Raw genomic sequence first — 27,640 nt, 5'->3', positions numbered from 1 at the left:
AGGGCTCTGGGCTATGCGGTTTGCTTGCTGCGACTCCGTTAATAACCTGCAAAGCAGGAGTGTTTCCAGGACACCTTCTCCTTTGCTGCCTTACCTTGAAAGGTGAGCAGGCGAGCAGTGCGCCCATGCCCTCTCGGGAGAGCCCCAGCCTGGCAGGGGTTTAAGTTCGAAAGAGAATTTAAGGGTGAACTGAAGCAGCTGGTGTGTGCTCACACAGCCTTCCCGCTCATCCTGGGGACACAGGCACATTCCTCAAATTGGTGTCGTGTCCCACCAACCTCAGCTGTGCGTGGGGCTGGCCCTGGAGCAAGGCAGTATCCTGCAGCCACCTGTGTGACAGCACCGGCGAAATGGGTGTCGTGTGGCTTGAGCTTCGTCTGAATTTATCAAGCGGCTTCTTCCAAAGGCTGTACCCAAACGCTGTCCCCCCTGGTGTGTTCCAGACTTTGGCAGGGCTGTGCCCTCCAGACCCCAGAAGCAGTCCAAAGGGCCACGTTTCACAGTGGTTGTGGCCAGTAAAATGTGATTTTTACATAAATGAAGCTGGAAGCAAATGTCATTCTTCTGCCACTTCCCTCCCCAGTGCTGTCTGGACAGCGGGTTCAACTAAGGGTAGCGGAGGTTAGATTGTGTACAGATATGAACCTTTGGAAAAAATCTGCCCTTGGAGTTCAATTTCTATCGATGTTTATTCTGTGAACTGGCTCTGCAAGGACAGCTTCCCCTCAGATGAGGTGACCGGTGCCTGCCGTGCTCCCCTCAGAGCCACTCTGAGACGGCAGGGACATGCTCTGCCGTTCTGCTTGGCTTTGAGTTTGCCAGGGACAGAAAAACTTGGAACAACTGGCTCAGAACAAGGTGCATCAACCCATTGGTCCCCAGGGCCTGCTGTGAGCTGTGTTCCTCCAAAACCGGTGACTGCCTGGAGATCTCAGGGCAGGACAGCACACTCCAAGGTGGCAGGGAAGCCTGGGAAAGGAAAAATGGGGAACAAGGTGACTGTCAAGGAAAGCCAGCAAAACTATAAATGAATATGAAAATCGTTACCATGAAAGCAGAATTTTCTTCCAGTGGTTCCAAACTATGGCAGTTAACATGTAGTTTGAGGGAAAACAAAGTCTTAACTCCAAGTTATGACAAGTGTAGTGGGCACCTTCTGAAGCTTTAGCGTAGCTGCTTTTTAAATAATGCACATGCTCTCCCCACCCCCACACATTCCTCCAGCGTAATTGCTTCAGAGTGATTTCATTACCCAGGCGGTGGCTCTGGGCTCTTGTGCTGCTGTTGGCCCCCCTGCTCCCCCCCAGCAGCGGGACTGGGAGGCAGGACCAGCCCCCCCAGCAGCTCCCTGCTCTGGCAGGTCGCACACAAGCTCACCCAACTCCTGTTCACACTTACAGTGGGAATTGCTGGTGAGGATCCCACCAGCTCAGATCGGAGCCGCCCTCAGCCCACACCGCTATCCCAAGTAAGGAGCAGCCCCTGGCATCCAGGCCCTTTGTACCTCCCAGACCAGCGGTCGCACAAAGCCGATGGTGTGCGTTCCTCTCTGGCATCTGTGCTCTGGCTGTGTCACCTCCAGTGGCCCCGTTCTTCTCGAAGGCTGGGCAGCCCTCAGCTGCAGTCTGTGCCGCTGACCTTTAAACGCAACCCCATGGGGGCAAACCTTGGTGCTGGGTGGGTGGCCTCAGCTACAGGTGCACGGTCGCTGGGAAAAGGCGAAGGATGTTGAACAAGCAAAGCTCAGAGCCTTGGTCTTGGTTTCCAAAGGTCCAGCTCCTGAGAGGCAGATAGTGACTACTGCTTTTGGTCCTTTTATGGCAGCTTTAGCCCATAGGTGCTTTAGTGTTTAAAATAAGTAAGTGTCTCTTGGTGTGGCTGAGTTAAAAATAACATCTTCATCATGATGAAACCAAGGCAGGGAAAGCTGGGGGTGTCTGCTTGCATTTGGCTGGTGAGTTGCGGGCAGGCTGGGGCCGGGGTCCGGCTCTCACACACCCGGGCAGCGATGGGGCGCAGAGGCAGAGCAGCCTGGGTGTAAACCAGACTCCGTGGTGGTGATCGCTCATCGGTGACTGCCATGCGGCTGCCTCAGTGCCACGGACATGTCACTGGGGGGGGGACGGGGTGGTGGCGGTCTGCCTGTGGGAAGGACGTGCTGGAGCCCCATCACGTGCTCCATCGTGTCTTACTGGTGAGAGCTTGGAGCTCGTGCTGGCCATTTGCCATGCAGCAGCCCTGCCTGGGGCCGGTGGTTGGGTGCTGTCCCGGACTCGGTGGCACGGCTGTCCTCGGCGCAGCTGTCCTGATGCGGGGCAGCGGGGCAGGCAGGAGCATCCCCTCGTTGCCGGCTTTCCACCCTGCCTGGCGCAGGGGCTGCTGTCAGCTGGCCAGTCTGACCGTAGCTTTAGTAGCCCTGAGAGTCCAGCAGCTCGGAGGGGGCTTGGCAAATGGGGATTTTGACTAATGGGGAAACTGAGGCACTGAGCAGACCTGTGAGCTGGCAGTGGTGACACGGCAGAGTGGGTTTGCTGTCCCCTTGAGCAGCGGAGTGAAGCCTGGCAAAAGCTGCTGTTGCCCTGGGAAGAGGCTCTGCAGGGTGTCCGGCCTGCTCTCCCGGGCATGGCGGTGCCAGCGAGGTGGCCGGTGGGTTGTCCCCTCCCAGCATAGGGACTGCCTCCTCCGGGCACAGCCTGCGGGAGGGAAGGGGGGGTCTGCTCCCCACAGCCCCTGCCGCAGGCTGGCCGTGTCACAGCCATTCCTCAGGGACCTTGCCCGGCTGTGCACCAGCTGACGGGAGGAGAGCTGCTGCTGGAAACACCTCTGCCTTGGTTTCTGCGAGCAGCTCCGTTGCATCCAGAACCAGCCAGGGCTGCTGAGACTGAGGAAACACCCCCTGAGGTGGTGGGGAGCGTCGGTGACTCCTGGGCCAACACCGTGCCCGTAGCCACACCACTGGCACAGAAACAGGGAACCAGGGCTGGGCTCAGCCCTGCCTGGCGGCGGGAGGCTCCGGGTGCCGTTGCTGATCCCCGCTGGGGATTGCTGCTTTTGCCATCCACAGACCAGGCACCTCATCACGGGCTGGAAGAGGGAAAAACAACTTCTGGGAGGCCCTGAGCTGCCAAGAGCTATGCACTGGGTCCCCCTGGCCTTGCCCTTGCACAGGTCTTTAGTTGTTGACAGAAACAGCCACAGGGTTTCCAGCCTGGCAGAACTTCAGAGCTCTGTGATCAGTAACATCTGCATCGCGCTTCCTGGTGGGTCCACATTTGAGAGCAGAAAAAAATCATTTACTCCTGCACAAATTTGCAGATGACATCAAGTTAGGATGGGGCTGTTAGTACTTGTGGAAAGAGGATTAGTTTAATATTGGTCTGCTAAAACAGGAAATGATCAAAAGTAACTGCAAGGCAAGTCCATAAGCAGACAGGTTATTCTTCTTTTCTAAGCACATTATTTTAAGTGAAGAAATCCAATCTGTGAAGTGACTGTCACAGAAAAGTCAATGTATTGATACATGAATATGAGTATGTCACTGAAATAATGGTAAACTTCTATTGGTTCGAAAATAAGGCAGTTGGTGTGTATTTTGAGAGAGAACAAAGCTGTCTTAATTCCAAGTTTTGACAAATGTAATATTTTCTTAAGTTTTAGAATGGTTGCTTTTAAATGAAACTATCCAAAATTTCTTCAATTTAATTACTTCAAAGTGATTTCATTAGTTCTAGCTCTAGCAGTTAATTGCTTCAATGTAATGTGAGAACGGCCTCCCAGCGAAGGGCTCTCATTAGATGCCAGCGCCATCACTAATTAATTGCCAGCAGAGGGCAGGAAAAGACCAATTTCCTTCGATAGCCGCTGCCGAAGCGCTGCTCCGCCGGTGCAGACCTCTTTATTTCGAGGTGCCCTATTTCACTGGAATAACAATAGAAATCAGAGGTTATTTTACGTTTCAGTGTGATTGTGGCATAACACTAAGCCCAGCACAACAGCATCTGGATCGATGTACTCCATCCAGTGACAAGACAAGCTCCCAGAGACCTTGAGCCAGCTCCTCGGCTTCAATGTTCCAAGCTGAGACACCTAGGAAGCTCGATGGGTAACTAAAATGTAATTAAGTCTACTGTTGTCTAGAAGGGGGAAGAAAAAGTCTGATTTTCACGCAGACCCTCTCCTAAGGTTAAAGCAAGCACCAACTGCTTTCTGGTCAACACCAGCAGCTGAGCTCACGTCCCATTCAGACTCCCACCAGTGCGTTCCAGCTCGGATTAGCAGAGAGGAGCTCTTTGCACTCACAGGAAAGGGGGGAAAAAAGGGGAAAGCGAATCCTGCACCAAGATGTGTGATTTTGGAAAAACTGCTCAGACAACACAGGTTTAGGATTCTAAATACATTCTTGAACTTTTATTCCTTCCAGCAGGTAAGCAGTTGAGTAAAAACTTTAGTAGCAAAACCAGACCAAAAATATAAGTCTCACACCTTCAGAAACAAACGTGCACTTGCATGTCAGATTTAGGTGTAGAACTACAACTCGTATTTCAGTAGTTACGGTACAAATGACTAATGAGGAATTTGGGTCAGCAGTGAGAGCAAACTGCTGCAAGTGTAACCACAGCAAATGTGCAAAAAACACCGCAGGTCTGCTCAGGGGAAGGCAATTCTGAGCAGACAGACTAGGCCATGTAGGAAAAGTGAAATGATACTGCTGGTTTTGAAAGAGCGCAAGCAGAAGAGAAAAATCACATTAACAAACAGGACAGCTTAGTGAAAGCTGTTTGGCACTGCCAACTGAGGCTGCTTCAGCAACATGCAGTATTAAACTTTCTGTACCTGGATTAGATTTTTGTAGACTCTTCTTCCTCACGTACACATTCAGTTCAGCAACCAAACGATATGGAAAACGCTGCTTTTGCTTCCACTAGAACTTAAAAATTCCACTAGTGAATTCTGGCGTGGTAGGGACACTTCATGACTTCAGCAAAACAAAAGCTGCTGTATTCTCAGATTTTAAGCCAAAGCGCCAGCAAGGAGCAACTGCCAATCACAGAAACCCAACTGCAACTGGCTTTAGCCAAAGAAAAAAAACACAGTAACACCAGAATTTTAAATGCAGCTCTGTACTGTGTCATAGAATCCCCCACACCCCCAAGCCATGCTATAATCAGTACTGTGGATCAGGTATCTCAGTGTTTAAAAAAAAAAAACCACAAACCTCCCATAAAATAGAAATCAATGATTTCTTAAATGACCAAACCACCAGTTTTCAGAGGTGCTTCCTTGTATGTGCAACATCTGCTTTTTGTCAAGGTATGCATCTTGTCCAGATTCATAATGTGCAAATCTCATAAATTCTAGATTTATTCCAGTCAGATTCCCTTACTAGTGCTGACACAAATTCACAGTATAAACTGTCAAGACTCTTCATGCTGTGAATGAATGAATATATATATATATAAATAAAGTGCAATTCATTCTGTTTTGCAGAGTCATATAATGGCTCCGTACTTCAGCGTACGCTTACAGCAGATTTCGTCACAGGAAGATGACCCCCCCACTAAACAATGTCATCATTTCATGGCAGATGTTTCTGCTTTTCAACAGGCTGCGTGAAATTTGCTATGCTGCAAAATCCAAACTAAAGGTTCTTCAGTCAGTCCAGTGTCTGACGCTTACGGGTTTCCATCACTGACTGGTAATATCAAGCACAGTAGATCTGCAGTTTTACACCTAAACATGTAGCACAAGACATGACTGAAATCAGAAAGCTCATTCTTAGCTTCCCAGCTTTTGTGCAGTCGGAGTCTTGATACTTAAATCCTCTTTCTAATGCCCCAAAGGTAAACTCATTGCACTCCTGCCCCGGTCCGCTATAGCAGCTCTTGCTCATCATCTTCAGATCCAGAGGGTCCTTGTCGTACCTCTTCATACCATTTGTTTGTGAGGGTTTTCATCTGTATGCGCCCATGATGCAAGTCCTAAGGCAAAAGCAAACCAGAATCAGCTACAACACTACTTGCAAAAGGGAAAAACTAGTTTAACACACTCTTTAGGAAATAATCTACTCCTGGTGTCCAAGCATGCAAAGCAATTCTGTTTCCTATGAGAAAATATTTATCAAGTGTTCAACCAGGAATTATTTCCACAGACAGTATTTTTGATGACAGGCATTTTCACTTGTGTTTTCTAGACAGTCCTGCTCCATGGGTTTCAACAACCCTGACGCTGTCTGGATGGCCTGGCTTTGACTGTCACTCCTCTCCAAGTGTTCCCAGGGCCAGCGGGAAGCTTGTGGCCTGCTCTGGTGAGTCACACTTAGTTTTCCAGCCTTTGGTTGCAATCCAGTTGGCAGCCTGTGCTTTTGGCTACCAACCACAAATCAGATCTTACTCTTTTTTCTTGATTCCTTTTTGGTTTTGCAAAAAGTGCTTTTAGTTTTTGTGGGAAAGTGCTGACAGCACTCTTTTTGAAAGAAAGGTACGAAACAAGGGGAAAAACTGTCTATTTGTGCAGGCTAGGAAGATGGCATGTGCACACTTTACACAAAATTATCAACTCCACAGAAAAATGCTTAATTCTATGGCAAACTGGAGAAACAGTGAAATGTACAGCCAAGGAGTCTCAGCTTTCTGAGGCGTGCAGTGAAAATGGCATAGTATTTACACCTCTCAGAGCCACTCAGTGTTAAGTTACATGTTCAGTCAGGTGTCATTTTGCATTTACAGCTGCAAAGACTTGGTCTCCCAGTGAAAAAGTCTTACAAAGTCTAGTGCATGTTTCCAAGATAAAAACTCCTCTGCAGAAGAAAATCACAACTCCAGAATTCACGGGACCATGTAGAGTAAATGGCAGCAACTTTGAGTGACAGCGCTTTAAAAACTCTGCATGAGTGGCAGCAGCTTTTTCTAGCATCAGCAGTAACTGGTAACTCCTCATACTCTTCATGGTACTCTTAAAGGTGAGTTCAATAAATCCATACACTTTTTAAAGTTTGATTGTGGTAGCCCTGAGATGCTCATTTACACCAACCTGCAATTATACAGTGCAGCTTTTCATTACAGCTGCTCTACATATGCACAATACATTAGATGGCTCACTGTTCCTCATGTGGAAGTTGCATGGCTACGCTATGAGCCTGGAGTGGTACGCAGTGAAGTGACAACCAACTCTTCCACAGTTTCTTTTCTTCAAGAAAAGAAGACAGACTTACTTCTTGTGTGAGTCTTCTGGTGAAGAACGGATTCAAATACTTGGCATCAAACCACATAAATCCTTTGAGGTCCTGGCGTTTTATGTACTGGGCTTCGTATTCCTCCTCTGTGAGCTCTGATAAATGTTCGGATTCTATGGTATTTCCCTAGAAAGATCACAAATATTGGAATAACCTGAGAAATGTGGCAGTCATCCCTCCAGCTTGCTTCAGCCCCCTGCTCTGTGTTCTCCCTTCTCACAACCAGTTCCCATGCTGGAACAAGATGGAAATTATCACCCCAGTCTACCAGGGCTTATGGCCGTAAGAATCTGTCCAGCTGTTGATTCCCAGAGCCACTTAGCTTCCTTTGTCATGCTGAAAGTAAAAGACCTCCAATGTTCCATATTTTGTATTGTTGCTATTGCTGAGACCGGATTTCTAGCGTGTAGGTTTTCTCTTGTGAGCTGGACAAGGATTTTACCCAGCAAGCAACACTGATGTTGCTGTCTCACTGAAAATAAGCCCTGAAAACACACCCTATTCCTGTGCTCTTCCTATGCACACCTCCCTACATGGACAGAGTAAGATAACTCTAAAGACTGCAAGCCTTCTGAAACCTCACGTCAAGAGGAGCTGTTCTTCAGATCCTGCAGAACAATACCCTGCATGTATCGTTTGATGGTTTGGGGAAAAACAGGCAAATGCGCTGGGATACTCCATGTACTCCAGCCTTTTGCACGTGAGGTTTCAGAGTGGCTGTTAGTTTTCTTCAGTACTCCAGCTTAGCCAGAAATAGCTTTAAAATAAAACCCAGTCAGAGGGGTGCTGTTGTTACCACCTTCTCATGGCCTTTGCTTTGCCTTTTTCAAAATAATTCCCATCTGCCTTTTATGATTAATTCATGACTCACACTGTACTAGCTACTTTCCTTCTGTATATGACTCAGTCCTGTATCATCTGCTTTATGCTTCTGCAGGGGTTACTTTAATTTGTATGGATCAATTTATAACTAGATTAAGAAACTATTTCTCCTCCCTTTGTCCAAACAGTAATTTTGTGTAAACACTAACCAAGTTCTGTCTTTGGGATATTTTAAAGTTACATTGCCTGGCTTTTTCCTACCACCCTGGCTTTTTCTATTGCTTTCATTTTACTTTTCAGTAAAAAATAATGTACTAGTCTTGGAAAATGTAAGAATTAAAAAAACCCCAACAAATCAACCAATGAACCCCCCAGTGATCCTCTGAATGAAAAACCCAAACAAACCATCTTCTCTGTCTTGCTAAGATTAATGTCCTTCTTGTTTTTCTTGCGTGCTTTGGAGTCCTCAATGTCAATCAGTCTGATGAGGGGCATGGTTCCTCCTCCCAGCAGCAAAATTGTGAACAGTACTATGATGATTGTTGTTGTCCCAATGAGCTGGCGCTTCTCTATTGGTTCCAAGCCCAAATGGAGACTGAGGGCATAGGGAATTGCACCACGTAGACCTTATCAGAGAGAAGAGTAAATCAGTGAAGCGTGAATCAACAGCTACATTGGTCCTCAGCACTCTGGTAACTCAGCAGAAATTCTCCATCTTTAAAAGATTTTTACAATCCTATACTGTGTCCATTTATCTATCATTTGGTTACCACCCTAAAATGGATTTGAACTCTTCAGATACTGGTGTTCAAACTGTGAAGTAGCTAGACCTAGAAAGAAAAGTAGACTCTTTGCAGAAAAGCTTTAGTGGGGATCACAACTGCATAGTCCTCTGACACTAAGGGGAACGAGAACATAGCTATTGCACTTGGGTTTGATAACAGCACAATTGTTCAGTTGAGTTTCACTCCACAAATGGGAAACTAGTTCTTCCCATAGTGGCCCACGCACCAAAAAAATAAGATATTTTTTTTCCAGTTTTCCATACTTTGAGCTTTAACTTACCACTAAACCACATGATAAACATCATTTTTGGGGTGATTTTATGATCACGGAAAAAGTTGAGCAGGTAGGAAAGTGGAAAAATATTCACTGCTCTACCAAACAAAACAAGTACCTGAAAAACAGAAATAAAAGCAAAAGACCATTTTATGTGTTACATTCATGCAGGCCCAAGTTGCATCTGGTTTGTACAGGGTAAGGTGAATACGCTCTTTTTACTCGCTAGTCTTGCAAGTAGGTGTGCTGATAAACTAACAGAAAGAAATCTCTCAGCATAGGTCACTGTGGAATTTAACTTTTTAAACATTTTGTCTGCTTAACTGAAAATAAACCAGACTTGTCACTGACAGAGACCAGACACTACTTTACTTATAATAAATAAATGAAACCCAAGAGGCATTCCTGGGAGACCAAGAATTACTCTGGGTAGAAGTTCTCCTCAGTTCAGTCAGTTCAGCTCCTTTAATCATTCCCTTGGCGCAGCAGTTAAGAGGCAATAAGGTACTTCCATTGTCTCCCCGTGGACCAGTTCCTCAGAGAAAAAGGCCAGAAGCCGAACACATGTAATCTGGTTCCTCAACACTTTCCTGGGTCTGGTTATAAAATATACCACACATTGAAGCAACAGCTTGAGAGGGGAAAAAAAAAAAGTGCTACTGATTTAATGGAAGGCAATTAACAAATACAGTGAAAACTTTCACTCAGAAAAGCAAAGGTTTTCACAGTGGCATTGCTTTCAAGCTCCACAACAAACAGACCTTGATAAGGTAAATATCCTAGAATTAGTCAGCAGGATCCTTGAAGCGCTGTGCTGTTTTCCATTATGAATCACCCCCAAATTACGCAATTTGCATTATGCCTGTGAGGGCAATGCTGCACAGAAGGAAATGTCACACCTTAGATATATATTAGATAAGGAAGTTGGGTGTACAGTGAAAGCAGTTCCTCATGCATCCGTAAATTGCAGATAACAATTCATCCCTTGAACCATGGGCTAAAATGTGCTAATATATGTTGCTGTACGCAACTGGAAATGGATTCACATTTCCCTCTTTTGACTCTGCGAAACAGAACATACTTTTCACATCTACATTAAACAATTATAATAGCAACAGATGTAGGTAACCCCCACGTGAAACATAATTCAAAGTGCCACTACACAAAGCTACGGTGAAATACAGAATGAAAGAAAAAGAATTAAGAATGGAGTCAAAGACTGAATACACATTGGAGAATGTTTGACTAAGGACTTCCTCTGAAGAAGGTGAGCTCAGAGTGAAGAGTTGATGGGCAGACTAAATTGATTTATGTAAACAAACTGCAATGATTTATGAAAGAGAAAGACTCAAAGGCTGTAGTCCTGGAGAGATGAAATGGAGCAGAGTTTGATACTAGTTTGCACTGCATTTTCTAAGAACCTCCCATTCGCACAAATCATTCATATGAAGCTAAAGATACATAAAAGCTCAGGATTGTTTTCTGGTAAAATAACTTCTGGAATTAACTGGCATGTATAATAATCTCAACGTCTTTTGAGATTTATTTTAATAAATCTACTAGGGTCAAAACAAGCAAGGTTCTTTTCCTTGGTTTTAATAATCTTATACAAAAGGGCTTCAAAATAACAGCAAACTGGAATTCCTTAAAGAAGACTGATGTATTTGCACACCAAAGTGCTGAGAACAAGAAGAATGATTTCATGCTATTAGTGAGAGTTAACTTTGTGCAACATATAAAAATATAAAAGATTTTCATATAAACCTATTCTAAAACATTTTAACTGTAAGATGTTTTTCCCCCCTCCCCAATACCAAAAATGCATCTAAACACGTATGGAAGAAAGTGAATACCTACTATGCACCAGATGACAAAGGACATTTCAAACTTGTGAGGAAAACTAAAAATTGACAGGCCAAGAAATGCAAAAACACATGTTTCTGAAAAAGAGAAATCACATCTTAAATAAACAATTCTGTAAAACCTTTTCTACTCCTGTTATAAGTTACTACATATGGTACATAAGGTAATATTTCCTGACTTTTGAGTGCGCAAAATAGGCACAAATGCCATTAGGCAAAAGGCAAGATTCTTCCACTCCCGCTGTCAGTGGACAGCACCTTAGTCGGTATGTATAGGCTTTTTTCAGTCGTAAATTACTAACGAGTATGAACAAAGCTAGTAAAACCTTGTTCTAAAGACTGAGGAATTTTTTAATTGAGGAATATAGGACAAGCTGCAGAACACAAGCTACAGGAGTGACTAACAACTTCTGTAGATTTGAATGAGATTCTACATAAAGCTGAAATGTCAGGCACAATCTCATATATTGCAAATTGAACACTATCATAAAGTATTCAATCCATTAAATTCTTATAAACGGCATCAGTTCGTGACTTTCCTTGTAATAAAATACTGCACTGTATGATCTAGTAACCCTTGTATATTCTGATAACCTCTAGAAGTGATGTTTGCAAATCTGAAATGGTACCACCACTGCACAATGACTGCAGTAACCCAAACATTTTATTTCCACAGCACCAACCCATTAGCATCAAAGCATCGCAGAGTCAAGATGTTTCGTCGGCTCACTGCTGTCCTAGCAAGGCAGGTTCTTTATCACAAAGACAGCTAGAAACAGGATGATTTTGGACAGACGGTAGCAATACCCAAGTTATTGCAGCATAAGATATTGTTGGGTCATGCTTTGGGTACTGCCTACTTAACATCTGGATGTTCAAAACCTGCTGCAAACATGTACGAAACTGCACAGTATCTTAAATAACTCCTTTACAGTGACCTGAATGAGTATGTGCTTTTTTAGCATATGTAATAGGTTAAGACCAAATCCCAATGAGCTACTGGTGCTCAGGTAACGAGTGGTTAAGTTTAGTTTGCAGCAAGGCCACTCCCTGATCATGTTCCAAATACATCTTCTTGCAAACAATATGGACACATTCATGCCATCCCCTAAAAAAACAAGAATATATTTGTAATACAGAAGCATGCTCTTTCTTCAAAAGTTTGGCTTGTAAAAGGAAATTGAAAGGATATGGGACTCTGAGCTGCTTGTATCACTGCTTCCAAAACCTTCTTCTCCATTTGTGAAGCTATTGCTTTTGCAAGTAGCTTTTTATATCCAAAACAATTTTTAAAAAATTCCGCTAAAAGTTCATCTCCTAAAACTAAAAATAGACCAGAGGAATACAGGAGTCGGAGATCTCTATTTGGTCATCAATCTTGTGACAAATCTTAGTAGCAGCCTGCAGGATGGGAGAAAGAGATTTACTGTATGTTTTATCCAGTATGGCAGGAAAGGTGACTTCTGACTGCCTTTCAGCCTCACTATTAGGAATCCTTCTCTTAAAGACATGTAGCACTGACGTACAAATGACTAGAGGAAAATTCACACCTCTGCTGCTCCCATCAGAACCACCATTTCAGGCAAATAAAATTTTAAACTGTTAATATTCAATACTAATCGCAGGTAGCACCTACCACACATGAAAGCAACAGTTCTCAGTGTCTGCTGCATTAAAATCTGTGTGACGGGTGACAAGTTATGGTGTGTATAGTGAGACATCACGATGCCAGAGAAGAGGATTGCCATGATACCTGTAGATAAAAATGTGGCAGTCAAAAGAAGAAGATCAGCTTGCACTCTGCAAATATTTGTGTTTACAGCCTTTACTAATGCAAAAGCTTATGAAACAGTAAGTGGGATTTCTATTACCGTTGTAATTCATACTGGTCTCATTCCACTGGTCATAATAAATACTAGGATGTCCAGTATATGTCACTTGCAAGCTAGAATAAGTCCCTGTTATGTCACGTTTTCCCATAAAAGTGAGGGAAATAAAAAGCCATTTCTTCAGTGTTTTTCTTGCTTTTCACTCTCCTAACATGTAGAGGTGAGTTCAAAAGAAGAATAAGAACAATTTGAGAATAGCGGGGCTAGAGAACTGTATGATTCAGTTCTCCCAGAGAGTGTCATTCTTTGCTACTTGCTGACTAGCCAGGCCCAATCACACCAACAGAAGTAGAATGAGACCAACAGGGCATGGGTGTGAATCCACTCCAGTATGGTGCACCACATCTAATACCATAAAAAATTAAGAACAAAGAGCGCGCACACAGGTGTACCCCCAATTTTCTATCAATCTGCGAATCAGAAAAGCTATTGGGACTTAGGCATTCAGGGCAAAAATTACCTTCATAGGAGTGAGAATAACTCAGGTTGGAAAAGTCCTTCAAGATCATCGAGTCCAACCGTAAGGAAGGTACAGTCTAATATGTAGGGCCAGCAAGGAATGCTACTGTGCAGAATGTCGCTTGCCTCCAGCTGACAGGGTCACTAAACCATCCGCTGTAAGTTACTACAGAGATTAATCTCAGCAATCAACTATGGGAAAAGCCACCAAATTTTCCATTATAGAAATCAGCTGTCCTAATGACATGCACAACTAGGACAGAGGTACAGCAACTGATATCACAGGCCAGAACAGCTACCTCAGATTTCTGTGCATTTCACAAACCTTTGATTTGTGTTAGGAATTTTTTTCATCTACCTTGCTTCCCAGCTCTTGGTTATTTATGGGAAGAATCTGAATTTCAGCCTGTTTCACTAACTGCTCACAACATATCACAGACACTGTCAGTTGTTCACTGTTCACGGGGAGCTGGGTATCTTAAAGGAAGTTTTAAGCGTTTCCACAGCTGCTGCACAGAGTTACACCTGCAAAGGATGTCATTGGAGATGATGGTTAGGACTGTGGAAAAATTTAGCAGTCCACTTGAAGGACAACTACAGTACTCCTTGTGAGGAAATAACTGACCAAAACTGACAATATAACCTATAAGAAATCAATTGTAATGCAGATCTCAAGAGGACAGGATGACATGTGGGAGTATGCCTGCTCTGCCTAAAACGAGGCAAGTTTCAACAACTAGAGGTGTCTGGCTGGAGCTATGTGCCCAGGAGTGGCCCAGATGAACACAACTTGGGAGGATTAGAATAGCTGAGGTACAGTTGAAAGAATCCTTTGTTTGAAACACAGAGGTGACCCAACTTCGGTCTTTCAAAGTTTATATTTCTTGATAAGTCATTCCTGAAGACACGTTAGCAAATTAGAGAGGTTGTCTTTACAAATAAAATTACAAAGAACCTCGAGAGTAACTAACTAGAAATCTTACTGTAAATTCTTTTTCATTGGATACCAACATACTGATGTGTTGGTTACATAATGCAATGGCACTGTAATTCTGTAATATTTTATCATAATCTTATATTAATAAGCAATATAAATTAGAAATAGAAAAGGCCATGTGCTGAGACCCTCCAGAATCATCTCACAAAGCAAAACTTGTTTTTACAGCAATACAAATATTTTAACGTATCAAACTGCTTGCTCAGGTTTCATATAATTTCATTCCCCTACTTATGTGTTGGCCTATACACACATACAGAGTAGTTCTGGATGCAAATGGGCAGAATGGAATGTTTGCATTAGGATTATACATCTTGAATGTCTAACTAACTACCATGACTACAGGCCACATCTTCATGCGTACAAAAAAATACAACTCCACTGACACCAGTGAAGGTATGCTGATGTAAACTGCTACAATACATTCCACAATATTCATTAGCTCACATGTACATTTTCAGAAAGTCAGATTTCATACCTACAGCTCGCTCACAAGAAATCTAGTCCTGCTACTACTCCTCACAAACTTGTGACAGTCTTATATAGTCCAAGATGTAGAGCAAATATATCTTTCAATGCACTTAAAACTTACAAAAAACAAAACAAGACAAGAAAAAAAAAAGAACCACGCAGATTCCCTAGCTATTTGAATTATACTAACTGCTGCACCCCTTCCCAGTTGCCTTTGAGAAATGAGACATGAAGCTGATTGCCTTAAAAAACCACTTCAATCGGCAAAGGTCAGAGACATTGGGCATCCAGCAGAACTGGACCCTGTCTTTGTACTTGATGTTACAGAATGATGGAAGAAGTTCACCTGTAAGCCTCTTCTCATGGCCTTCAGCAAAACTGCTACCAAGTACTCAGAGATCTATACAACACTCAGTTAGTCTCAGCTAACTTCCCCAATGGCACTGAAGGACAGGCAGAAAAACAGCTACAGGGTAGCAGGCTGGACATTATCTAAGTTAGCTGATGTGGCTGAGGCTGAGATCTACAGCATGCAGCTGGAATTTTAATTCTGTGTTAGACAGAGGTTAACCAGGGAGAATACTAGTATTTGTGTTGGCTAACATTCTTATGAAAACTGCAATTACCTTGTTTATACTCCTATAACATGAAGTAAAGAGTAAGTGTTTCTTTAAAGTAAGTCAAAGTTAAAAGTAAGAGCACAGGTTAAATGAGAAAACACGTAAAAAAACAGGGGCCCTCTTAGACACAAACAATCCCTACTCCCTAAATTTATCAAATTAACTTGCACATACTCATTTTGCTACTCACCTGAGAGTGAGATACCTTCTGCAAGTCCATAAGGAAGGTAAGCGAAGATAATCATCATCCCAAACTCTAGGGAGGGTGTCTTCCTTAAATCAATGTGCTTTAGCACGTACACATGAAAATGTTATGGAAAAAGTAAATTAAAAAACTTTCAAAGAAAAATTTAAATCTGTGTGATTACATTACCAAACAATGATTCTGCTTAATGTACTTCTCTACTGAAGAGCTAACAAAATCTACACATTGGCCTTGAATTCAAGTATGGAAAGATTAATAATTTCTTATGAGAAGTACTTCTTATAGAAGCTACTGCTGGCGGAAGTCTATCAGAATGGACAGACCTAGACACAGAAACGATCTGCTTTTGATGTGCCTATACAATACTGGCAACAACATGCAAATTTGTTTGTTTGGATCTAGAAGGGCCATTTCCCTACACGTTCAGTCTTTGAAATCTCTGCTCCAAAACCAGTGCAGAAAATCCAGAGAATCATTAAATACGAAAGGCTTTTCTAAAAATAGGTGAGAGCTATGAAACAGCAAATTAAAAGTAAACTAGCTCTCATTTATGTTTTAACCAAAATAATGTCCTTTCAATACTCAAGATTTTAAAAACTTATTTTACATTTATAGTCATAAACGTGAACATTTGTCAAGGGCCGCAAGTTCTGCTTTCCATCTCACGCATGGTTCTGCAGCACAGCTGCCAAGTACAAGCAGATTTTGCCTCAAACATCGTTATTTGCTGCACTAAGCATGCAAGCAATCTCCTCTGTTCAGTCCCTAGACTTCTAGTTACTTTCAAACAGATATGACAGATTTGCAGTAATATTAACAGTGAGGAATATTCCTTCAATCATATCCTTACCTTAAACTTAAAATACTCCACCTATAGTCTTTGTTAAAATCCAGAGGATTAGAGCCTGTGACATGGAAGTTCACATTCCTCCTGGGTCATGAACCAGCTACAACCTTCAACTATAGTTATCTGCTAGCAACTAATAAGAGATGTCCCTTGCTGCACTGAAATTTTGCATGCTTAGGGTAAATCCAGTACTTTGATGCACAAATATGTAATATGGCAAATAAGCTTTTTTTGTATTGTATCATTTAGGTATCAGTGAACGAAGTGTTGAACATCTGTCTGCCTCTTTTGTTGTGATGTATGGGATAATTTAAAAGTTCATAGAATCAGGCTAATGAACCAAGAGAGGAAATATGTCCGTATTTAATCAAACACTCTGTTCTTCTTATTTACAAACAAAGTGCTTAACAGTATGTCCCAGATGACATGAGTAACTGCTATACAACCCTAGCACAAAAGGCTACCTACAGTGAAGTCAGTGTTAACATTGAACAAGCTCTGAAAAGGAACAAAGGTGTCTGACTTACAACAAATATCCTTCCGTATCTCAGTAGAGAAGCTTCTGAGTTGTTTAGCAACCAAATCATGGAAGTGGAAGAGGCAAAATGTAACTCAACATAAATCCAAACAGAACCACATCTGCATTCAGCTGCCTGGATATGATATATAGGGACAAATGAGCTGGTCTGACTCAAAAGCCCTGGGGAAAAGCAGCTTTTTTTACCTTTTTAATGAACTGTTTGATGTATGTAAAAAAGGAGCCATATGCTTGTAAAAATGGATCAGCACTGAAATGGAATTAATATATTTTGAATTTACAAAACAATTACCATACTTTCTAACACTCCAATGCACATACTGTAAGCTACTATACAGCATTTCAGACCTTAATTATGTTCATAAAAATTTGATGCAACTTTTTAATACACACCCACGTACACTAACATAAAATGAGCACGAGAAAATCCTCAGCCAACAAAATAATGTCTAATAAGAAATACCCCTAAGAAATGCTGGAGAAGATGGGAAAGAAAAATACTAATAGAATGCTGAAGTTCACCAATGTATTCATGCATATCTCCAAAATTAAAAAAGGATATTAATGCAGAAATAAGACCGGTAAGTGTGCCAAGCGCTGCAGAGCCAAAGAACATCTTCAGAAAGTATCCCAGTGCCTGCAGAAAGGTTTGCCATCCACTTACATCTGACATACTTTCTCTTGTCAAACCTTCTGCTGTGCTAGATATTAAAAAAGAAATAAAAAGAAACGGTTATAAATTCTAAGCCTGGATTCAAAAATACCAAACATCTTTTGAGAACAACAACAAAGACTTTCATTTCTTTGTTGCTACCACTTTTAAAAGGCTTTACTGTCGTATATATAACAAGAGGCATGTCAAAAGATGTTAAATCAAGTCTTAGTGTAATCCCCAAAGGGAAACCTAATTCTGCTAAAAATCTGGAAATCCAGCATGGCTCTTCTGAAGAATCCCCAGAATGGCATAAATAGGCTACAATAATGCCCAGTATTACAAAACAATTTTCAAACTTTGAAAAGGAAAACACCTTTTGCAGTGGTAAAAACTTGGGACATGGAAAATAAAAAAGAGACGGATCATTTGAGCCTCAGAGAAGAACAAATGAACAGGAAGACCTCTCATCAAATATTTAGGAGTGGATGAGAGACAAGAAAGTCACTGAAGAAAAACAAAGAAGCTCTGAGGAGGAAAGGGGAGAAATCTCTTTGAATATCAGGAATGTATTTCATAGAATTCCATGCAAAGACAACACGGATTCTAACTAGTGTTCCTTTTGATTGCTGTTAGCCTTCATGGTCTTCCATAAAAGAACCACGACTGTATTAAAAAGCAGTTAGTTCATTGAAAAACTACTCTAACTTCACCACCTTCTTAGTATAGCTACTCCTTCTATACACTCACAGTACATGTATTGACTTCAACAATAACATGAAGATATTTCTATATTTTTCTTACTCTTTCAGCCTCTAAGAATTATCGTGGGCAAAGGATAAGGACATTGGATGTTGTTCTTCCCTGTGATAGCCCCAACGTAAATATAAAACTCTGCATGGATGCTGATGTAACTTCGTCCCCCCCCCCCCCCCCCAAGTGTGACTCTGGGTATAAGCCCATGATACAGGAGACGCAGCTGTGTTATTTGGCAAGGTAAATATTTTTGTGCAAGCCTGAAAGGACACAGTTTGGTCTTCTGTTGTCAGGACCCTCAGATGGAAAGAGAGCTGGTAAACGTATGGACTCAGAACGCAATCAATTATCTGGGGTCAACGAGATGAGGCACAGAGGTAGTGGTAACAAGACATCCATTTACTGTCTTCTGCCTCTGCAGTTTATGTTATGGATTGCTTTTAACAAAGAAGGATTATACAAAATTCAGCTTCACACCAGAAATGCACGGTTTGTTCCAAACAGAGATGGAAGAATTACTGAATATCTGAATAAACTAATTAACAGAAAATCATGTGGTTGCTGTTTCCATACACACATGTAGTTTAAATGCACTTACTTGGTCAAGACAATAGAGACTGCATCATTGAGAATGCTTTCTCCAAAAACCAACATGTTAAGTACAGGATCCACATTGAGGGCATTGAAAATGGCAATAGTAGCTACAGGGTCAACTGCAGATATTAAAGAGCCGAATGCAAAACTGGGAGAACACAAAACAAAAAAGAAAACTAGATGAAAGAAAAATATGTACCTAGTAAACTTACATGAACAACTAGTAACAAAGACGTTATGTGTTACAGTTTTCTACACAGTGAAAAGTTATGCTCTCTTCCCATTCATAAGAACTTGAGGTGACAAAATGGAAGGTTTTGTTTTTCATTTACTGATATACCAAAGCTGGAAGAGATGTTGAAGAAATACCTATCTCCCAGCTCTCAACAACAGTATCAATGTCTTACTCCAACTAAGTAATAAAAAATGAGAGGAATGGGAAGCTAAACAACTTCACAGACCCAGCCCAAACCATGTATCATAAGTGCATAGTGTTACCTGTTCAGGAGTACTAGAGATGAACATTTACAGGGAACTGCTAACACTTCATTACTTTGGAACCCAAAGATAGACAATACAGAGGCAAGGGGACTGCTCAGCTGTGTAAAGTCAGACACTGGAAGCAAGTAAGGAAGATTTTTGCTGTTCATGCATGTTTTACTTGTTATGTTTCTTGCTTGCCACCCGAGTTATTTATGGATTTTAACACAAAACTGCTGTATTTGCTATACAATAAAGAAACAAAAAAATCCCAAATAAACCAGGAATGAACTTTATTTAATGGTAGGTGGTGCACTCCTAAAAAAATGATTAGATTCTTTGCCAGGTTCTTGAAAAATCTATGTTATTGATACTGAAAAACTCATTCTGTCTTTTAAGAGAAGATTTGGACAAGGAAGTTATTCCCTTATCATATACATTAATAATACCAACTAATCACAGAATCACAGATTTTAACTTTAAAGGTTGGTTAAAAAATACCAGTGTCTTTCCTGTCTAGAAAAATCACTGAGCACAGAATAGTATATGGAAGTGTGTAATAAATAGGGTTTAGAAGTGTTTGATCTATTTATTAGTTTCATATACCATATTGAATCTAAGCAATCTAAACAATAACCAGCAGAGCTGGCCAACTACAGTGCATTTCTCATATACAGTTATCTTGAAGAATGCTTCATTTCATATACTACACCATTTCCCCAAGAGCTTACCTGTCTGTCATGTTGAGTTTATAAATTACATCAGCCTGAAAGAATAGGTAAAACATAAAAAAAAAAAAATCACAATCAACTGTGTTTTTCTGCTGTTTTTAAAAATGGAACTATTCATCAAATCCTAAGTGTGTTATCATGAAAAAAGTCACAGTAGCGATGTTACCCGGTTTAACACTGCCCTCCAACAGTGATCTACCGCTACAATTCTAGTCACCCAACATCAGGGAAGACCAAATGAAACTGGAACAGACACAGGTGAGTAGAGTAACTAAGGCATTCAAAGGAATGGAAATCTGAGAGGCAAAGAGGATGGTATGGATTGTTTGGCCTACCAGAATGAAGTCTGAGAGAAAATACAATTATCTATGTCTATATCGAATCAATGGGGAAACACTCAAAGCAGTGAAGTGAAAAAAGATATTGACAAAAGGACAAATAAGTTTAATACAGGAAATTAGTAGATGGCTCTAGAGAATACAGGTTTTGGAACAGCCTTCTGACAGGAATATTGAGTAAGTAAAAAAAAAGTCAACACAAGTCTTAATTGCTTTTCACATGGAGCATGCTATATCTATGGAAGGGGTTATATAACATTGCCTCTGTGATAGCAGAGAACTGAACTTTGACCCAGGAATTCACTTTGACTGTTTGTCTGCTCTTGAAAAATGGACTTTCAAAGAGCAAGCCAGATAAACTTAAGGACTTCAAAGCAGTTATTCTTACCTGGCCCAGAAAATAAATTCCTCCACCTACAATGAAAGCTGATATTGCAGTGCCAAATACGGAAAACAGAGTGATGGAACCAATGTTCTGAAAAAAATTACCCTGCAACACAACAATAAAGTAAGTAAATTAGTGCAAATGATCTGACGGAAAACTCATGTTTGGGTTTTCTTCTAGATTAGATTCTGATTCACAACTGGGTTTCTGATAATGAAGCTTCATTAGTTTGGTTCCAGGTACCCCAAGACATACATCCACACCCGCTGCCTAAAGAGCCCGCTCTCTTGAGGACAACAGCAAATCCCTCTGGTACCCAGGAAGGATGTCAGTCTGGTACCCTAGCAACAAACCAATCCTCAGACGAACAGCTGGATGCTCACCAGCACTTTGACACGTTCCCCACCTGACAGAACGGTATATTAATCCATCTATTGTAGACAGGGAATGTAAAAAAGGCTTGTAAACTTCCCAGTTGCTACTCCATTTCTCAGGTTGTGATTTTGTATGAAAACATCTTCAGTGTTGGTAGCAGTTAACGATATTACTATCACCCACTGCTCGCTCCCTCTCCTGCAACACAGCTCAAGTAGAAAGGCAGCACACAGGGAGAACCAAAACCACTTCAGCTGTGAGAAATGTCCATGGAAGCACAGGTTCCCAGGCAAAGGGTAAAAACCCTTGTAAACATTTTCCTCCTCTTTAGCTAGAGAGTGACGCCACCTTTCCCACTTCTGATCCTACTCCTTCCCATTTTGCGTCCTTCACATCAGCCCTTGTACAGCTCTGAGGAGGTAGGAAACCTCTCCAACCACGGAAAAAAACCTCTGCGCAGTACCTAACTCCTTGCCAACATTCAGTTCACAGCAACAAGCTACATTCCTTGCATTCTGGGTTGAAGAGGCTTAAATTTTGCATTCTTCACTCCCTGATGATTAATATGATGGAATTTAATGCAATTATTCTAAACTTCATGAAGATAACTAAAAGCAGAATGTAAGTTCCAAACAAAACCTCAACATGTAAAATGAGTGTCTGACAGGGACTAACCTTGTGCAATGAATATCCAGATTCAAATATAATAGGTGGAAGCAAAAGGAGAAAAAACATATTTGGACGAAACATTTCTTCTTCCTGCAAAACAAAAATGAAGCATAATTTCAAGGATGTCATAATTACTGAAATAACATAAAATCTTCTAAAGGAGAAACTATTAAAAAAAAAATCACCCCAAAACGTTGGAAAACGAAAATAGCATTAATCTTTCTCCCTTCTTAGCACAAAATAAAAAGACTGAAGAATAGTAAACTACTCTGGGGCCGCTACTTCTATTCGGGTTTTTTTAATCCAGTGATAGAAATCTAGGTGTTACTTCTTTTAAATTACTGTCTCCAAATAAGCTGCACAGAAAACAGGTTATTTACGGCAAAGGAAAAGTCCTTCTGTTTCCACAGAAAATATTCCCATTTTATCTCACAGTCTCAAAATATGTAAGGACTGTCAAGGAACGGTGACCTCTTGGCCACTGGTTTGAATATTATCTAGGTTAACTGTGACCAAGTATAGTTTCACTAGAAAACTCATCACCTGAGAAGAAGAAATCAGATCATCTTAGTGCACTTGCAAGTGCACAGGCTCCAGATATACACCACTGTTGAGTCTGAGGCTTGATTCTTCTTGGCAAATGTAATTTATGCCTGTAATTTAATGGTATTATTCTGATGGCTCCTTTTTACCACCAGAGTGATATAACTGAAACCTACCATGAAGTAAGATCTTACTTTTTGGTGACCTTACTCTTTGTCACCTCTCTCATCACTTGGCTAACACTGCTTTATGGAGTTGTACCCCAAACTGACACCCTGCTTTTTTCTGCTGGCAGACTAAGCACAGAAGGCAAATTCGTCACTGCTGAATGTGCCTCTCCGTACCCACGAGGCTCCCTCCTGGTCCCCACAGTTCTGAATACAGCAGAACCTGTCACCTTTGCAAGCAACAATTCATGTGTTTGAAACAGCTGATTGACTGTTCTGTTAGAACACCAGCTTTCATAAAAGAAATACTCATCTCTTTAAAGTCTCATTCTTGTCTGTACCAGCGATAATCATCTTAAAGGATTTGGGGGACTTAGAAAATAAAACTCATCCTTTATACTGAAATGCTCTAGTCCATTATTCTGCATGCACAATTCTGTGCGTTGATGGCTAACACTACTTAGTTTCTGTCAATACAGTAACTGCACTAGACCAAAAACCACACATACCTGATTAATAACACTGTTTAAAAGCCCCTGAAAGCAAAGCTGAACAAGCAGGTAAGAAACAATGAAAAGGAAGGGCTGCATTTGGCCGCACTGAAGCAGAGACTCGGAAAGTAAAACAAGAGGATTGTGATTATCAGCCACGCTAGCCAGCAAGGATCACCAGCAAGTACAAGGTCCACTGAAGACTTAGCAAGGCATGATTACAAGAAATTACACTACAAAGTTCTTAGGGCAGGAATATGATCCAAGATTTGCTTTGTACACAGATATAGCCTGCAGTAAAATATTCTATTTTTTTCCATACTAGATAAACAAAAACTCTCTAGTAAATTTAAAAACATCTAAAACCATTTAAAACCATTTTATAAAGTCCATAATAATAATTGATTAGAACATTTTGCATCTGAAATTATGACAGCCTATGTTAAAACCTAAGCTTTAATACAGTGAAAGTAACTTAAATAAGTAAATAATAATGTGATATCTGTGACCCTTTACCTTAGCTGATAATGTGGCCAACAGGACGCAGCATCCCAAGTGCCTCCCAAGATCTGAATAGCGCTTACCAGAAATAAACTGTGTAATTCACTAGCTATGATAAATATTTCCTGTGTTCACAGAACCAGTGCTCAAATCATAGCATAGTTTAAGCTTTCTTTTTTCTTCCTACATAGATCTTCCTAATCTGATCTGCTTCAGATTATTTTATTTAACCATTAAGAAGCTATTTTAAAATGCTGATTTTGTGGCTGTTTTCGATTTTTAAGTCAAATCCAGTAGACACAAATCAGGAATGAAATGAAAAAAACACTAACCAGTGCACCACCCACTGTTTCTAATAAGTAAATACGTAAAAATGAAATATCACGACTCTTGAACTACGTAATTGCTGAAATGAATGTACACAGAATTAGTGTAGTTAGTTGACAAAAAAAGAATAATATGTCATTAAAAAGCTACATCTGATTGAAAAAGCTACACATTTTAATGTATTTCAACTAAGCAGAAAAAAAAAATCTTCCTTTAGGGATATAACTGCCAAGAAACATTAAGCTGCAAGCTAGGATTAATATCCAGTACTCAGATCAAGATTTTCAGCTTGCTAATATAAATCCTGTTTAAAACTGGTCATTCAAATCACTGTGATTTCAGTCAGTTCCCTGATCTAATCCTAATAAACTGTTTGATCCTATGAAACAAAATCACAATTTCAATACTGCAAGATTTCAAACTGAAGCAGGAATAGTGAAGAGTTCATTGCCTGGATGGTGAGGATAAACTGCAGGATGCAAAATCCTTGCTTCACTGCAGACTTCACCTCTTGGGACACTTCTGCCAGGATCCTCCCTGCCTGGGGAAACCTCTGTAACTCCACACACGCACAGACAAGACCTCATAGCATCACACGCTACTTCAGGTTGGAGGGGACCTCCGGAGGTGTCTGATCCAAGCCCCTGCTTAAAGCAGGGCCAACTCAGAGCAACTTCAGTTGCTCAGGGCTTTATCCAGACAAGTTTTGAGTATCTTTGTAGATGGAGATTCCCATGATATCTCTGGACACACGTTCCTGTGTTTGGTTGCCATCACTGTTAACATTTTCGTCCTAATATCTAACTCCGTAAAGCTCTGGGCACCAAGACAAGGACAACCTTCTGCACAGAAGCTTTGCCTGTTTTTTCTACTGAAAATAAAGTCCAAATCATGTTTCCATTGTTTCAGCCAGCGTGAAAAACGCTTCTGCTACAGGCATATTGGTTTCGGCAGTCTTTCCACAAGAAGCCATGGAGTACCCAAGAAACAGGCCATGCTGAATGGATTGCTTTGTGAACTGTCTGTTCTTAGCACCACACTTTGTTGCAGTTTCAAGTAAATAAAATAAGTAAATAATGTGACTTTTAGCACAGCTATTCTGAAGCAGTGCCCCTTTTTATGTCTGTTAACATCTTCAGGTAAAACATGTGACTTTACAACCTATCAAAACACATTTTTTCTATGTAAACACCTACAAAATTAAAAGGAGGAAGAGGATTAAATACAGTCAAAAAGTATAGAAGACAAAGAACTGAATTGCTCTATTTTTTACTGTAACTGATCCCAAAGATGCCCAGTACCACCTTCTACCATATATGTGACAAGAACAGATCTGGTACCATAAAAAAAAATACTCAGGGAAAAAAATATTGTGTAGAAAATGTTCAGCAGGATCAGGACCTCATATTGGCTGTATTATTATTATTAAAAGAACCCCAAGCTTTGGCATCAAGTACAATGTACATAAGTTTTTGGAAATTATATCTAAAGAAACTAATATTACAAACAGTCTTATTTTAAACATTTAAGGATTGCTCTACAATTAAAAATTAATTGCTCCAAATATACCTTCCAGTTGGCCAGCTTTTGAGCCTCTATGATTTTTATAAAAGCTCCCATAAGGATACCTAGGAGAGAATAAGATAACATTCTGAAATATTCACAGAACACATCACTGTTTCCACTAACTGTTTATCAACTCTCAGTCAACAAACTTTTAAACATGAAAACAAGGCAAAATATAAAGCAGCAAGTCTTTCATTCCTAAGTCACAACAACACAAAGTGATTTGGGGGCCGATATATGACAGTTTCCAGTAAGTTACATATTTACATAGCTTCCCTACATAAGAGATTGTCGCTTGGGATACCCAGATACTGAACACATACATTGAAAGTGCTGTGTTCACTGGTTCACAAAGGTAACAGGTTTAACTACTTGAAAATGCTTCTCATTGAAGCTGCACTCCAATAAAATTCCACCTTTGCTAAAGAATCAGCAAGTTACAAGTTAGGTATCTGTGTGGCAGCACACCACCTTCATGTCACTTCAATGCTATTTGCAGTGTTAACACAGCTTAAGTGAAATCAGTGTTCTCCACAGAAGTGAACTGTGTCTCAATGAAATCACAGCACTTATTGGCAATGAAGTAGATAACAAATTCTGATCAGGGTGGAGACACTGTCAGAACTATTTCCCAAATGAACTACACATCTTTTAAGTCATGCAGAAACACAAATTTGAGTTTGTGTTAAAAACTTTATCAAGGGTGCTGCAAACTCAATGGTTAAAGGTTATTGTGCTCTCTCCTCCTATATACCTTCAAACAGGTAAGACAGAAAACTCCAAACTAACAAGATTTCTTCTGGAAGTCATGAAGGTTAATTCATGAACTGTCATTAACTGCTTTCAAGTAGTTATGAGGAATTTGTCTTTATTCAGATTCCAGATCTGTGTTTCTGCATAGTTGTGTTTTATTATTTACAGAATAGAGACTTCATAGTCAAACACTGGGATGTAGAAGTGAAATACATTGAATGAAAGGTAAAATGTGGCTGAGAAGCCTAACGTATGCTTTCCTGTAACTCTTGTGTTTTTATTCTCTCATGCTGTAGCTATCAAAAGAGTCTTACAAATAGCATCACGTGGATTCCTCCTGACGGATGTGTCATACACACAAAGCCACGAGGCTTAAGCCTTCTTTCATACAAAAGTATGTGAAGGCATCGGTCCCAGAGAACAGAAATAATCATCCCCTGAAATGGTTTATATGGAAAGGAAGAGCAAAACCTTAACGAAGGAACATCAAAGGTCTGCTGTTCTTTGCAGGAGGACAGAAGGCAGACACAGCCACTCACATGCCATATAAACACAGGTCTCAGTACTAGCAGTCAGGCTTTCCATTCTGGGATGGAAGCTGTGTCAGAAGCCACAGACCAGAACAATTCCATTTTTTGAAGAGCAGCAACACTGTCTTCAACTGGTACAGGCAGCACTTGTTTCACTTAACAAGAAGTTTATGTGGGGGAAAACCAGACCACAACAACCAGAGCCCATAGAGCTGAAAGCACAGACCTCAGGAAGCGTACTTCCTGAAGAAACTTTCAGTATTTTATGAATCAGTATTGAGAGCCCTCACATAGAGCCATGTTCAGAGGGGATTTAAAAGAAACGAGAATCCTTAACTCACTTCTGCTGAAGTGGAAGAAGTCCAGGGCAACTTTGTGAAATTGGACTCCTGCGAGTAGGCCACCCATGGCCTGTGGGCTACAAGCTGGGCATCCCTACCCTACGAGCTCAAGAGGCTTAAGTAAAAGGCTGGTCTCAATTTCTTTTTTAGATGGAAGAGCTAATCACAAACTAACCCTAACAACAATGTCACAGACAGACAAGGAGGTCCTTTCATGATATAAAAAGTTAAATGAGCAACAATATTAATAATGTAAGGCAATAGCAGAGGTTAAGTAGGTTAGTAAAGGATGAGGCTGAATCGTACAGCTTACACCTTTATATAGCACAAATTACTTCTAGCTGCACATTACACACAACAGTACTACTAAACTAAGATTATGCTAAGCCAAGTCCTGAAAGAGAGCTGCACAAAATAATGTATCACCAAGAGGGTTTAACA

At 41.0% G+C, this 27,640-nt stretch overlaps 1 protein-coding gene across 1 annotated transcript in view; it reads right to left on the bottom strand.

Annotated features, from left to right (window-relative positions):
* Positions 1–4,400: 4,400 nt before the first annotated feature.
* SLC9A8 (solute carrier family 9 member A8) overlaps positions 4,401–27,640 on the bottom strand; it is a 31,668-nt gene continuing 8,428 nt past the window's right edge. Inside the window, exons 4-16 of the mRNA XM_075438565.1 lie at positions 25,579–25,637; positions 21,987–22,070; positions 20,940–21,041; positions 20,214–20,248; positions 19,007–19,150; positions 17,563–17,701; positions 15,601–15,706; positions 12,611–12,727; positions 10,970–11,052; positions 9,119–9,230; positions 8,459–8,679; positions 7,211–7,357; positions 4,401–5,978 (exon numbers count right to left, since the gene is read on the bottom strand). Of these exons, the coding sequence (XP_075294680.1) occupies positions 5,871–5,978; positions 7,211–7,357; positions 8,459–8,679; positions 9,119–9,230; positions 10,970–11,052; positions 12,611–12,727; positions 15,601–15,706; positions 17,563–17,701; positions 19,007–19,150; positions 20,214–20,248; positions 20,940–21,041; positions 21,987–22,070; positions 25,579–25,637 (1,457 nt within the window). The 3' untranslated portion in view covers positions 4,401–5,870. The remainder of the gene's footprint in view (positions 5,979–7,210; positions 7,358–8,458; positions 8,680–9,118; positions 9,231–10,969; positions 11,053–12,610; positions 12,728–15,600; positions 15,707–17,562; positions 17,702–19,006; positions 19,151–20,213; positions 20,249–20,939; positions 21,042–21,986; positions 22,071–25,578; positions 25,638–27,640) is intronic.

Source organism: Opisthocomus hoazin, chromosome 18 (genome assembly GCF_030867145.1).
Source record: "Opisthocomus hoazin isolate bOpiHoa1 chromosome 18, bOpiHoa1.hap1, whole genome shotgun sequence".
Lineage (NCBI taxonomy): Eukaryota > Metazoa > Chordata > Aves > Opisthocomiformes > Opisthocomidae > Opisthocomus > Opisthocomus hoazin.
This window is presented reverse-complemented; position numbering and strand designations above follow the sequence as displayed.